This window comes from Anopheles ziemanni, chromosome 3 (assembly GCF_943734765.1).
Source record: "Anopheles ziemanni chromosome 3, idAnoZiCoDA_A2_x.2, whole genome shotgun sequence".
Taxonomy (NCBI): domain Eukaryota; kingdom Metazoa; phylum Arthropoda; class Insecta; order Diptera; family Culicidae; genus Anopheles; species Anopheles ziemanni.
In genome coordinates this window covers 57,039,798-57,055,675 of record NC_080706.1, presented here as the reverse complement: position 1 = coordinate 57,055,675, position 15,878 = coordinate 57,039,798, and the positions used below count along the sequence as shown (strand labels likewise).

General features: G+C 42.4%; 1 protein-coding gene across 1 annotated transcript; it reads left to right on the top strand.

The window, feature by feature from the left end:
• The first annotated feature begins 3,498 nt into the window (after positions 1 to 3,498).
• LOC131286095 (homeotic protein antennapedia) lies at positions 3,499 to 15,042 on the top strand. The gene is made up of 3 exons (XM_058314962.1): positions 3,499 to 4,017; positions 4,093 to 4,309; positions 14,795 to 15,042. Exons 1-3 carry the CDS (start codon positions 3,499 to 3,501, stop codon positions 15,040 to 15,042), a joined length of 984 nt encoding a protein of 327 aa, XP_058170945.1.
• The last annotated feature ends 836 nt before the right edge of the window (positions 15,043 to 15,878 follow it).

Sequence of the window (15,878 nt, the reverse complement as noted above, 5' to 3'; positions counted from 1 at the left end):
TGCAAATATTCACGCCATTTAGCAGGAATTCAATCCAGATAACATTTCCACAAGCGCACCAAGCTCATTCGCACTATCGCACCACAACCGCAGCTCGGGTGGGCTGCTGCGGCCTGCGTCGGATGTGTACTACCGACATGGCCACTAGGACGACTGATGGTCCTTGTCGATCCGACCAGCCCGACGTGCCGGGTTGCCCGAGGTAGGCTGTGTGGAAAACCGGCTAGAATAAATATGTGCGCGTTGATATGTCGTCGTTGTCGTCCTTTCGTGCTTTTCCTCTACTGCTCGGAACGGTCGACCAACGAGCATAATAGAATGCGTTCTTTGATAGAAAGGCTGCTCCAAGGCGACTCGCTTTTGTCTACGCTAGAAGACGGCACCGCAGGGCAATTTGTTGGTGTGATGATTGCGAGAACAATCGGAAATCTTAAATTCTGCAACGCATACAAATCTACCTTCAAATATCTTACATTGGTCAAGCTGACCGTGCTTCATCGGCCAAAGTCAGCACAATCCAACATACCGAATACTCCTTCTATCCACTTCTTCCAAACCTTGTCGTCGGGTCGTTACGCTCCGTTGAGCACGGATTTTGGAGGAATATGATAGGAATGTGCCGTACACTACACAACGCAAGGTGATTCTGATTCCTCATACTTTCGTTCCATTGACCAATCATTTCAAATCATCCTCGATCGGAAGAGTGAATGTATTGAAAGAGAAGAGAAAGTACAATCACTGAAAGTTATCATGACAAAATAGTTGCCTCGTATTTGAAACTCTTATTTGACTAGTCACCAAATGTAAGTTTGATATATTTAACCACATTGCTCCATCATTTAGCGTCATGATGTCCTTGAGACATTGGGTACGATGTTTGTGGTTAGGATGAGTCAGTTTAACTCGAACACGAGCTACCATCCATCGTGGTCGGAAGCAAAGCCAAAGCGGTACCACCATAAGCGAGCTGCTTTAAATTCAATTAAATTTAATCAGATCAAATGATGTGTTTTCGGGTTGTGCTGCATTGGGTTAGCTTTTCGGCCCAGTTGGCCCTTACGATAGGTTCGTGGGTCAATGACGTCGGTCACAAACGCCCCCACCTAGTCGAGTAGTGGTATAACGAGTACCCTTTTGTTCCTAGTGCAGCATCCAGTGAGCATTAAATATTGATTTATGTGATCCTTGACTATTCTCTGGAATGTCTTCAAAGGAAACTATTTCCACACTGCTTTCGAAAGAAACGAATGTTTTTCTTTTCTCTGAGCAGATAAAAATGGATTCAAACCAATAGTGGGAGGAATTGGAGCATTGCATTTCTTCTCAACTCGGAGAGGGGTGTTCTTCTGTTTCCGAGGATGGAGGAAAACTAATTGCAGGAAAACTAATTTGGCAACCAAAGTTGTTGCTCGCTACGTCAGACATGTGCGATTTTGGCAAAAAACACTAGTTTTGACTGCATAAAATGTCAATACCGTAGGCAAATACGAACACAGACAAACATTAGCATTTCTAATGTGCACGTTGCCGCAACCTGGCGTGTGTGAGCAAATATTTATTGTTCCTTTTTTAACGCTATTTTACTTTTCTTCCGGCTCGAGTTCCCATTAAGTCGAGTCGAATGTTTACATGCCGACAGATCTGTTGCTCAATTAATCATTGTGGTTAATAATTTCTTAATTCTGCATCCAGTTTCTCTAGTTTTTGTCAGAGTTTTCGTGCTCCTCCTAGACGTGTCTTTAGAGTGTGGCCTACAAAACCCCCACCACACACAGCTACAACAAATCCCAAGAACGTCTGAGCGATCATGGCGCATCAACTGCGCGTCGCAATCCTTGAGTGTAATTATGATTACACGCTGCCGGTTGGCAAACGTCGCTCGTATCGAAGAACCGTAGCACATAGTTTCACGTGTGGGTAACAAATTTCGAAAATGGCATGAAATCAAATTAGTCATTTTCACGAGACCAGACTGTAACAACTGTGTACCGATGCGTAGACGAAGACGACGGCGACGATGACGGCAACAACGACAACGTTGGCGAGACATTTCAAGTAAAAATGTCAGAAAACGGTAAAAGGAAAAAGAACCCTCCACCGCACGTTGACACGCTACCCATTGAAATCCTTCTCAGATCATTCCCAGCTAAAATAGGTGGTCGGCAGGAGAAGATGGATCTTAATTCTGGGATCAAAAGAAGACCTAGAGTCACGCGGTTTGTGTTTCGATGCTCCACCGAAGAGTTCCTACTGACACCGGAACGACAAGCAGAGCAGAGGCAGAAAAAACTGGTTGAGATGTTTATAATTTTCTCTGTCAGAAAACACAGGAAAAGTCTGTAAATGCCACTCCCTTAAATTCATGTTCTACACACCACCCACAAACAAGATTCCTCACCCCACACATCAAGAAAAACTAAGCTTAAAAGAGCGATCCAAACTCAAACTTTCCAATAAACACCAAAGACAATTTTCTGTGTTTTGAAATGAACGATTAGAAGCGATTATTGAACTGATAAAATAAAAAAGGTGACTTTTTAACCTAAAAGCAAGGATATTTTGCACACACAAGTACTGACCTGATGCTCCATTGATTCTCAAAGATAAAGCACATATTATTCAGTAGTTTAATCAATCATTTCTCGCTTGTTCTCGTTTCAGAATCCAACAAACCGTGATACGACTTTTACATAATAGTGCGCGCGATCGATGTGTTTAGATGAGCTGACCTGAAACTGCGCTCGGGAGCTTTACCATTCATTTCGGTTTTTCGTCAACTATTCTTCTGCCTCAGTTTCGCCATTAGCCTGTGTCCTAGTTCCCCGCAGCAGAAGCAGAAGCAGTTGAGCGCATCCGGGAAGAGCAAAATTATCGACAAATCAGGAATAAGGTGGTTCTTGCAGCGGTTAGTAGTGCTCATTTCGCCATCCACCTTCGCTATTCAGTTTACTGTTTTGGCTAACATATTTCCGGGCATCGCTTGAGCAAGTCTTTTCTTTGCATCAGAACGGGTGGAAGTATCTCCAGAGCGCGTCCTCGCATTTGGACGAAACGTGCAAGTGCTCTTGGTGTTCGTGGTGAAGGTGCTTGATCTCACGGACAGCGATCGATATCGTTTCAACTGCATTATTCAACATTTCTCCAGCAAAAACCATCCTTGAAATTGACGCCGCAATCCCCGGCGAACCGAAGCGACCGGTTACGAAACCAAATCGACGGCGCTAGCTGTGCTCTTTTATGTGATATTTTTTGTAAATCAAACCAATCAATCTGCGCGAGAGACACCGGAAGAAGCATCTAGATCTACAACAACTCTTGCATGTATGATAATCATTAATTGGAACGAAAAGCAAACACAAGCAGACAAGCAGCCGCATTTCGTCGCGGGTTGAATTTTCCTCGATCGGGAATTTCTTCATCAGGAAGCAGCGGATCGGTTTCGTCGTCCAGACATCCTTTTCCAGTGGCCCACAAAGACAAAGCTACCCGTTCACCATGACTATGAGTACAAATAACTGTGAAAGCATGACGTCATACTTTACCAATTCCTACATGAACTCGGACATGCACGGACACTACCCGGGCACGGGAGTGGACGGGCTGGACACGACCCAGCAGATGTACAGCCACCACAACCAAGCGCACGCGAACCAGGCCAACATGCCACCGTATCCGCGGTTTCCACCGTACGATCGGATGGGCTACTATCAGCAAACGATGGATCCGGCCGGGTACGCACGAGCGGACAGTCCTTCGAGCCAGGTGGGTGGTGTGATACCTCCTCAGACGAATGGCAACCCCTTACAACAGACGCAAGTACAACCACAGCAACAGCAGCAGCAACCGATCGTTTACGCCAGCTGTAAATTGCAGGCCGCCGTCGGCAACGGCCCAAACGGGCTCGGCACGTACGGGCCCGAGAATGGGTCTCCTCCACTGGAGCAGATGGGGCACCATATGAGCACGGCACAAATGACAATACCTCAGCACCACATGGGACACGCGCAGGGACAGGTAAGTGAGTCACCGTCGAGGCCGCAGTCTGCAAGTGCACCTACTAATTTCTACTCGGCGCCATCCCGCTGCCAGGACTGCTACCCCGAACAGGTGCACCAGAACCCGCAGCACATGGGCATGTACACGAATGCCGGGGGCGGCCCACCGGGCGTTGTGCCTCAACAACCGCCAAACATGATGCACCAGCAACCTCCACAGCTTCACCAAGGACAGCAGCCACCGCCAAATAGCCAGAACGCCAACTCGGGCCTCCAGTCGCCGCTCTACCCGTGGATGAGGAGTCAGTTTGGTAAGTGTGGGAACGACCATAACAATTATCGAACCGCTCTCACTTTTCCCAAAATATCCTCTTAAAATGATATCAACGAAAGAAAATCTTTTCATAGAAATGCTGATAAACTACTGACACTGAAAACTTTATGCGGAGTTACATATTATACCACATACATTTGGGTTAGGGTGACATTACAAACATGATTGAATCAACTTTTGGATTCACTATTTTTATGCTCGGATGAATATTTTCTCAAACAACAACATGTAGTACATTAAATTCCTACTTTTATACATCAATTTCTCTCAAAGTATTTTAAAAGTTCTGCTTTGGGAGAAAAATAACCGAGTTCAAAAGCAGACCATGCTGGGCATTATTTTTCTTCAAAATCAAATCGAGTTCAAAAAGTATGCTTCCAGAATAACGCATGACCTAATAAATGATAGATGTGCACTTTATAGCTGCTATATTGCAAGGTGTTTTTTTTTTTAAAAATAACGCCACACATGATAACAATGTTAAAAAAGTGAAATACAACAGTAGTAAGATGTTTGTAGTTCATCCTACAATGTTCTAGCTCATTCCACAGGCTTGAGACAACGCTGAAATACCCTTACACATGAAACAGTTCAAAATTGGTGTTTCGTAATTTTTTACCAAATCTCAGTGCATCAATTTGAAGCTACGTAGGAAAAGAAAGGCTGTTTTGGATAAATTGCGGTTACAAAACAAAGTCGGCATCAGAAACAAAGCGAAGAAAACGGATTTATTTCACAATGCTCACAAACAACGAGCATAGGCGTTTGAATTCACTTGAAACACAATCGGGTTGGGTGCAAATTCTAGGCAACACAGTACATCATACTTTCTTCTGACCGACACCGGCCGACTGGGCACATTCGTCTTCCACAAAGATGCGTATCCCTTTTTTGTGTGTAGCTGCTGCAGGTTAATTTGTTTTTAATTCCTACGGTTTCGCTGATGCGTTCTATATACCACTGCACGTCCGCATCCACGATCTAACCTCCCGAAGCGACGTTCTCGAGGGCTTTACCCTCAACAATGTCCTCTCGAACAGGGCAAGTTTACCACCTTTCACAAAAAAGCAAGATGCGGAAGAGCATTTTTCTTCTTGACATCATCAGCGTCAACCGAGGTAACGCTGGCGGTGAAGTAGAAAGGGCCGAGAAAGTGAAGCAACCAACAAAGTAAAAGCAATCTAAAAAATCTTACAACGAAAAAACAAAACCATCGAAACTTGCCCAAAACCGAAGAATCTTCAAATCTTCCCTTCTTCCCAGCCTATAGCGTTGTTTTATCAATCGTCTGGACAGAACGGAGACCAACGGGACTAAGGGGAGTTTAAACCCGGCTTCTGAGAGGAAAAAGTGGACTAAGAGATTAATGAAATGACATTAATTTTAATTTCATTTCATTTCATGCACGTTTCGACGGTCTCAGATCATTCCTCCCGCGGGCCCTCCGCCTCACATTACTGTGTCACGGTTCTACTGCCACCTTTTGTGAATGCTCCACTTTTTTCCTCGTTGCTTATTACAGATTTGTTTTGTTTCGTTCATTCGGAAGGGGATTCAAATCTTAATGCGCGGTCCAACTAAGACGATCGAAAATTTGCACCTTTACACTGACAGCGGGACGAATCATCTATTGTTATTCATGCTGCTTATTGGATGTGTTCCTCGTCTGCCTCGGATGCGGATGGGCTCTCATTAAAGCAAGTTGCTACAATTCCTATGGCCACTCCATAACGTTGGGGCTCCATTATAATTGCCCATGTGCACACCCTTTCGCTGCGTACAGATAGTTGGCCTAATTGCCTGCATGGTAAGAAAATCGAAATTATATTTCGATTACCAACCTTACCGCTGGTCGGTTTATTTGCTTCCTGTTTGTATATAGCGCCACAGGCCGACTGTGTACCAAACAGGCGTCCCGCGTCAAAATGGCTTCCTAATGATTTTTTAATTTTATGCCTCTCGATCGTCCATCTTCTTCGGCCAAGCCGGAGCGCCGTTTCGTCCGTCGACGCCACCCCTTTCGTCCCCGGAAAGCAGATCATCTGCCTGGATATCTTTTGGTGGTGAGAACAAGCACAAGTGGTTATTATATTTGCGGTGCCACTGATGGCTTTTGATTGACAGGTTTTAATGTCATCGCGCATTGCTCCGCACTCCAAATACATCGAATCGGGGATTCCCCGTTCCTTTTTACCTGCCATTCAGGAGAGCACTGCCTTTGGGCAGGGATGAAACCCGCCATTCATTAATCACCGGGCAACGGGTATAGAAGAGATCGAATTACTGTACGCTAGGTATGTTGTGATAATTTCACGTTTACTTTATGCGGTGTTTGAAACCATTAGCAGGAGTCCAAACTTAAACGCGTCCATTTTGAAGACCTCAGGTGAATAATTCCTTAAATTTTCTAATAATTCGAACCAATCAGAATGAAGGGATGCCATTTTGTTATCTGAATTTATGTTTTGTAATCAGATTCGTAGAAAATACCTAACTCACAAAAGAAAGATAGGAAGATGGGTATGCTAAGCAAGTCTCTTTTGAATACATCTTATACCACAGTCTATTCCTTTTCTTAAAATGTTTGATGTACTATAACTTTCGTTTGGTTTTCAAATGAGTATCAAAAAGTTTAACAATCCTACAGAAACAAGTCAGCCTAGATTCTAATGTAGAGAAATTTAACACCGACTGGCTTCGAACAAACGCCGAATGGTAGGATCAGTCGAAACCGATCCTCAAAGCCTTTCTCTAGAAAGTATCCTGCCGATTGCACTCTGGGCGTTAGCGACGGGGCGCTTTTGGGTTACTTTCGGTTGCATTCGAAAACTTTCGCTTGTGTAACCGGGTATCCGAGTTGTGTCGAATTGCGCCCACTGGTCGGTCCATCCGTTACTCAAAGAAGGTTGTCCTGCTGGGCCGATCTGGGTATCCCGCGGACAATTTGCTCTACATTTACCCGATCGCTTGACCGGTTCCACCGGTCGAAGATTTTGGGTATCCTTTTCCGTCCTACTCGCCAAAATGTCCTGTGGATAGAAAACGCATCCATATCCTTTTTTGCATACTGGCCTGCCTTTCGCTACCCCGGTTTGCAAAATGGCACCAATATCGAATCCACCCGGTACAATACTGCTGATGTGTGGCGGAGAGGTTGTTCGCTTACCTTCTGTTTTGGCACCGGACCTACCGTGAAGATTGACGAGGGTACACAGCCGGAGACTCAGCGTTGGTTTCGTCATTTGCATGCCGATTGCTTTACGATTTATGGCGTAATTTACAACGCGCAACGTTCACCCATTGTATGCCAAGCAAAACATTTTCGCAAACATTGCCGATTGAATTCAGAATTCAAAACTTGTGTTGATAAAAATGTCACTGAGCATACGTCTTCCTGCAGAGAGTTAGAGAAGTACCCAAACATACCCGTGGAAGAATATTTTTGAAATGGGTAGGAAACTTGTCTGCATGCGTAGATTATTGGGTCCTATTAACATCCGCACATGTTGGTGTTTGCGCGAATCGGAAATGAAACGCACTAATCCTGACCATCTATCGTAAGATTAGCTGGCAGCATTGGCAAACAGGCCAAACAACAAGGTGGTTTTGCAACCTTTAGGTGTTTGCGTTCCCTTCCACGATCTACAACGATGGCCGAGTCTCTGTCATCGTCTTAAGGAAGAAGGAAGCAGGGAATCTTCAACTAGAAAGTCTTAAAAACTCATCAACCGAAGCCGAAGGAATAATGCTGAGTAGCCCTGGAACGAGCGTGACCGATGGGCATCTAGGCAAACATCGGCGCAGGACACTTGGGCCAGTTCCAGATTCACCTTCGGGCGACATTGCTACATGGGCATCATGGTGAATCGTTGAGCTTCAGAAAGTGGGCACTTGACTTGTATAAATAATTCATTTTCCTTCCGAAAGCGATCAACATTCCATTCGACAGCCGTTTCCCGCCTACCCTCGGGTGTTTTGCCTCCTTGCGGCTTCCCGTTTCGGAAGCGGACAATGAATTTTCTTAGCGCATCAGCCATTAGCATCGCTCGAGCGGATGTTGGGGGAAAGGTGTCGGCAGGAACGACACGATCCAAACACGAGGGCAGATTTCTGCCTCCTTGCGGGTGGAAGTTTGGTGAAAAATCGCTTTTGATTGTGTTTCCGATGTTGATAAATGCCATCACGGTCGTCGGAACTGTGGCTTCAATAGAAGCGTACATGAGAAAGAGGGTGTGTGCGTTTGTTTGTGTGTGTGTGTGTGTGTGTGAAAGTGCGTGAGGCGTAGATTTTTCCTGCATATGTCATAAGAACGGCACGATGTGGGTCTTTACTTATAATGGCTTCGAAGAGCGGGCATCAACTACTTCCTGTCGCCCCGGCCGAAGAAAGAAAGTGCTTCCGATCATTCCGATTCAATGCGGCAGAAGTCTCGGTTCCAGACTTACCGATATTTTTCACTGTCACACTCCGGCGCTCTGGCCCTCGGGCGCGACGCTGGAGAGGATGTAAAGAGAGGCTGTGAAAATCCGTGAGTACACTTTTCCGTTTGCCAAGCTTCAAACCCCCGTAAGGCTGGAGGTGTTATTTTCTACATTTTTTCATTCTCTCGCTACACCACGAACCGAAACCCAAGTAGATCCACGACTTTGTTTCGCTTCTTTCATTCTCATAGAAAAAATTGTTGTAGGATCAACCGGGTGAAAGGAAAATGAGGTTCGGATACGTCGGTGCTGGAAAACCGATTTTTCATCATACTCCATGAGTCCTGTATCGAGTAGTTTATGGAAAAAGAAAATTTAACAGGAAAGGAGTGCTTTTACCAAAAATGTGAAAATTTTACCAAAAATGTTTTAGATGCAACGTGTGACCTTATAAACCTCCATATAAAAATATGTGTTTTTACATGACATTATATTCAATATTACATCTTTTATATATTACAAACCATAACGATTAACTCAAAGCTTTCTCTAATGTAGCACCAATCAATGTTTTTTGGTTGGCTGTTTTTGAACCAAGCCTTTGTAATGACTTCGTCCACAATATGTCGTTTTATCGATCCATTGCTTCCGCATGTTGATCCAACTTCCACGTTGTGATAGAGTCACAGAACTTTCCTGTAAGAACGGATTTCCTACACTCCCTTCGACACGAAAGTGTGCTGCTGAAAATGCAAAATCGTAAACGAGCCAAAATTTATTATTGATCGTTATCTGTTCTTTTAAGAGTTTTAACACCTCGCTCACACTTACTCTACTCTCGAGTGCGGTAACTCCATTCTGACCCTTTTTATCCTTCGCTCGTACTCGGTCTCTCGTTCTTTCACACTCTTGGACCTATCTTGGACACCAAGCGGTATCTTCCTCTAAAGTCGTGGCGCTGAGAGACCGAAGGATGCTGACATCAGCAACTCGCCGAGAGGCAGCAAACTTTTAGTTGGGTGAGAAATCTTTCCTCCCAAAGCGTTTGCCATCGTTTTCAACGTGTTTTAAAATTATGACCCACTTGTTGATAAACTTTCTCTCTCGTTTTACTAGTGGATGCTATGCTGGAAATGAAAATTTGTCCGCTGAGTTACACACTTAATTGACGAGGGATATGCTAACAGCTTGGTATGTTTAGTCGTAGTAGTCGCGAAGGGGTTCTGGTTTTGTAACTTTTCTGGGGTATAATGTTTATCAATTAAACTCGATAAGATAAACAACAATCAAATGAGAACGGATCAAATTTTTTTCAATACTTTCATATAAATCTTCATAGCAAGGAGTACTTAATGCAGACTAACGTTATGTACCGTGAGCACGCTATAAAACCTTTATTTAATTCATAAGCTAGCGCACGGTATAGTCTATATAACTAAGAAGTGGCAAAACTGAGAATAATTGATACTAGGCAAAGCGAGAGGAAATTTATACAATATTTAGTATTGGGAGATAGATGATAATGAAAGCAAGCAACAACAAAGTTGTAAAGCCTACGAACACAAGAAGGAACCGGAAAAGTATACAAAAACGTTCCATGTACACCTTCAGATCGGGATGTTTAGTGTCTCAATGGTCACGCATGTCGTTTCGGGGTTGCTTGGCCTTTTGTGTCTGGAAAATCGATGGGTCTTATGCGGGTGATAGGTACGTATTTGAGATTGAGTGCAATCCGAGTATGCAAGTAATGATAGTAATCAATTTTGATTTACATCCCACTCTCATATGGCTTTTTCGTTTTGACGTTCTTTTCTTCCGGTTCTCCGATATTTTCTCTGAACTTGAACATGTGCAGAAAAGCATTGTACTGGCATTCGAAGGGCATCAGATTGGATAGGCAAAAGTCATAATGCATCCCAAATGAAATGAGCTCTATAAGCTGCAAATTCTTTTTCTCAAAACTACATTTCATCATAACGGTGTTAAGTTCTCAACAAGATATCAATAGCAGTGTCAAATAGATTCTTTGCTTTTAATATCGCTAACACGATATAGTGTAGAATCTTTGGTGTCCCATCAAATGAACAACTTGCCGGACAGAGAACGGGATTCGAGGTAAAGAAAACGATCGATCGATCAAATTGGAATTGATACGCAACAGAAGCGAAGGGTGACGCGAAGTGTGGAGAAAATGGAAGTAGAAAAGTTTAAATAATATGGTAATGTTGGAATTGAAATTAAGACATTTCTCAAACTGTCTCCGATGATAATTTTTCAAACCGTTCCCATGAAAGTCCTGGTGTTCAGATCGTTTGGATATACGAATGTATGAGGCAAGCAAAGAGGAAGGTCGACAGGGTACCCAACCTATCGGCAACCTTGATATGCCTATTCATAACTACATCATGGCTATTGGAATGAAATGTGAATACAAAACTGTAGAAAAATATTATTTTGTTACCTGTTGTATGATTTCTCTGATAAAGTGTTATGGATAGAAGAGACGAACATTTTATCTGCACATTACATTTTATACAATCGTTTGGTCCCATTTGAAGTTCTGACTCAGTTCCGCTGTATCTATCTACAAAGATGTCTGAAATAAGTTTCTAACTGATTTTAACAGTTCTCGTCCACCATCATCGAGAAAAATTGAAAGTCATATAATTTCTCCCATTTGAAGAACGGACCTAGTATGGGTTTGAATCATCTTCATTTTATTCAAGAATACATTTAATATTGTTCACCGCTTCAATTTGTCAATCCGTATCCAGTCTAACCATGTTAAATATTTTCTACTTTATCTTCAACTTTGATAGTATCACAAATCAAGATGGCGTGCTTTAAAACCAAAAAGAGAATACTTTGTTTTTGTAATATAACTTTGTTATTGTGTAAATAGTTCAAGAAATATTAATATTTTACATAAGCCGTCATTGTTATGCAGTCAGTTCATCAAATCATACAAATTTATACACATAATTTCAAAGCAAATAAACAAAGTAGAAACCACTACTGCCTGCGACACGGAGATGAGATAAACCGGGACATGATGATCACAACCGTACGCTTAATACGATTTTAATTGGTCGATCGTGATTTTCATGGGAAACAATTCAAACACACGTAAACACACAAACACACTAACGGCCCTCCTCCAGCTAATGTTGGCGTCCCCTGCAACAGGCAATCCTTTCCTCCCCTGTCTACGATGATGGTGTTATTAAATATTCATTTCTTGCCCTATACCTTGGCATTGTTTGGTGAGTTGTTTTCAGTCTGTTGGCTGAACTGGTTACTGTTTTTCTCCTAACCCCTGCCAGTGCACCCTGAACACACGTACCACTCTTCACCCCAAGGATAGGGACAAAATTGATTCCTTCACCCGAAACTCCTCCATTGCATAGGTCGCTGCAGTCAGTAGAGAAAAAATGTAGTTTCCATGTTTTCTTCATAACGATTCGGCAAAGGCAAGCAAATGGCATTGAGATAATATTATTTTTCCTCCATCCTCCGGTGAAATGCCACGATGGAAATGGTGCGTGATTAAAGAATTACCAAAATGGTTGGTATAAATTATTCCACATTTTCTAGCTCAACGTTAAACAATAAAACGTATTCTTTCAGTCAAATGGCGAATGAATGTTTAATTGGATGTTTGAGATTGCTCCTGGTTGATAAAAGAAGGAGGGTTAATTAATAAGAAAGAAATAGTACAATAGAAGAATTTTTTTTTGGGTTTATTCTTTCCATTTTTGTCCTTGTTTTCCTATTTGCGATACTAACCTAACGAAATGGAAGTTTGTTGTGGTGGTAATAATCGTTTTTCTAATATGGTACACGCTATGAAAATAATGTCATCCGAACCAATACTTGTTTTTGCTGCCAAATTCGTTTTTTCTTACACCTCAGAAAATTAAGGCACCGGTTGTACGGATAGCCCCAGAATTCTTCGGAAGAAAGAATACAAGCCACCCATATATATAGAAAAGAAAATCTATCTCCCTTCGAGGCGAGTCCTGGCCAGGAAGTACGCTTTGAAGTACGGAAGAAAAATGTATCGAAAACAGGAATCCTCCTTCCACGCATCCTGCCAAAGAAAAACAACCGGCGAGAGATGAATAATAAGCAGCAGCAGCTACGGCGAAAAAGACCTTAAGCCATGGCGCGCACATAGGGGCCATGTTTCGGTCCATCCCGAGTTCGTTATTCGTTATTCCATGACGCACGGAGGCCCAAAGATCTTGCGATGGTCGAACGGATGGGTCGAGCTCAAGCACCCATATCAAAAGATTTGACAGCTGACTGGAGCATGAACAAGACCACCGTCTTCTGGCGGCCCCTATCTAACTTCTCCCCGCTTGGCCAATCGACCCTTCGCCGGTGTGTTGCACGTTCAGGGTAGGAGACATCCATCTCGTTCAACTTCGTGCTTTCCCTTTGACGACGGCGTTGCCTCACATTGCCGTAGCCGCTCGTGATCACAAAGACGGTCTCGAATGCTGAAGCTAATCGAAAACACGCAGGACCAAGCTACTCCGCCCTCGCCACTTTCACCATGAACCGTGGACGGGAACTTATAAAAAGTAAGAAAAGACCTGACCCAGAGTGGTGGCTAAGCCCGAGGTGAAACTTTTCGCAGACCGGGATGAGGGATTTCTTTTCCGACAGTTCTGCTGCGGGAAACGGATCTTTTTTCCATCCCATCATCATCCTTTCCCATCGTTGGCCCTGTTTGGCACAAATTCTGCCGGAAAAGTTCACACCATGACCCCCTCCTTCAATCGATGCGTTGCTACGATGTGTCAAGCCGTTTTTGGAGGATTGAGGAGCAATTTGAAAATGGATATAAAATGTACATTTTCTAGATTATAAATACGACACTGAAGAAAATTTCTTGAGAATGAAACACTCTCGTTCAATAGATGATCGCCATCGATATTTGACTTGATTTCTGATTTGAAAAATCAAAATATACAATTTTTCCCACCGCATTCTAGAAAGTGAGACGCAAAAATCTTAAATGTGTTTATAATCTTTCGCTTTTCTTTGCAAGGTGCAGCATGAAGCAAGGGCGGAGGGAATGGTTGGTACACCCAACATTGAAATTTCGGTTGTAGCGTTAAATGTGGCAGTGTCTTAAGCCATCCGCAAGCTGAATGATATCCAATTAAGAGGAAAATCCAGCAGAAAATAGACGTTCATCGTTTCCCTCACGGAGTGCGTGTGTGTATTGTTGTGCGCTTTATACCAGTCGTGTAAGCTAGTAGGGCCTTTTCTAACACACTGCGAACGAATAGTGCGTCTAATGGAAAGACCGGAAAACCGTTTCCTAGATTTGTACCAGTACCGCGTGCTTGATCATACTCACTCACGGACATTATGCCGTTTATGATGTGGTTATACGAAAACCTTTTCATTGCTTCATTCACCGTGGCACACTAATGCATGCGGATCGTAATTATAATGTCGTTACGTTTAGATTAGTGAAGCAGAGTTTCTCTATGGGACTGTGGTGGTAGTAATGACTCAAATGAGAGAGGCTGTATTTTAATCGTATCGGCAAAGTACTTCGATTATTTTGCTATACTTGTTCAAACTTGTATTACATCACTGAATTGCTGCGTATTCAGTTATTTTCAGAGTTGATATTTAATAATGAATAGAGGACAGCAAGTTTAAACTCATTAAAAACAAAAAAAATGAAACGGACATTTTTGTAAACTTACACTAAACTAAATATTGATTTTGAAAATCATGAAAGCCCTATCCTGCAAGAAACATCCTTCTAAGAATTATAAAAACAATTTATCTCAAAAGTGTCAGTTGCCTTTATCAACGTTTCTAAAATGGAAACTCCTGTCTTTGCTTCTGTTCCCCCATTCAGATGAATTACTAGCAACTTTCTGTTTTGATTTAAGTTTATATTAAAGTATCTATTTTAGATTCATTCATATTTTGACTATTTCTTGATTTGTGAACTAATGACTCTACAACTAATGTTTTGACCTATTTTCTCGAACGCTTATTTTTACTTTCAGAAAGAAAACGCGGCCGTCAAACGTACACACGGTACCAAACTCTGGAGCTGGAAAAGGAATTCCACTTTAATCGGTATCTAACACGACGACGAAGAATCGAAATCGCACACGCACTCTGCCTTACCGAGCGGCAGATCAAGATTTGGTTCCAGAATCGACGGATGAAGTGGAAGAAGGAGAACAAGACCAAAGGCGAACCAGGATCGGGAGACGAGAATGATATGACACCGCCGCAATCTCCGGCCTAAAAGGGGATGAGGTCAAGCATTTGACCAAACGATGAACTCCGCGCTTAATGTGCTTGCAGTTTTTACAAAACCAATTCCTCCATTTCGAACCATCGATTAGTCATAACAAAAAATTTGCACGACTTCTCGCAGGATGGGTCGCATTTATGTATTTTGAAAACGGGTTCGAATTCACCCAACGATATTACAAAAGCTCAATAAGTTTGTGCCCATTCAAAGTTCGAAATAATTAGTTTTTCTTGTTCATTTTTGTGATGCGTATAGAAGAAAATAGATTACTTACATATGACAAAAAGGAAAGGTAACTGGCGATCAATTATTCGTTTTGTGAAATTGGAGTGAATTTAAGAAATTGCAAATGACATTGTTACAAAATCAACTTGTGTGACCTCAAAAATAATTTTAAATGAAAACAAAAAGTCATGGTAAGAATCAATTTCACGAAATGCGATAAAAACGATTCAGACAAAATTGTGCAAATATGGCATGGTATATTGATTCTCGCATAGGCTTGAAGTCATTTGTTCCGAAGGGTTGGAAGATATTGTGCAATTCTGAAATTCTCTTCAAACCCAGGCTGAATAATTCTCTCGAGGCGTTTAGCATGCTAGCCGAAACGCTCCATAGTTCATACTACACTATGGTTTGTAATGGTGTTAAATCATAATAAAGAACATAAAGAAAACTGGATCAGAGAGTCTACTTTGCAAATTTTAAGAGAATAAAAATTGTACAGAGAATGTTTCAGTTTAGGCAGCGTTAATTTATAAAATTGATGCTCATTTGAAAAAAATTATACACGAATGAAAATTAAAGTAAAGAAGGAAAATGAAAAT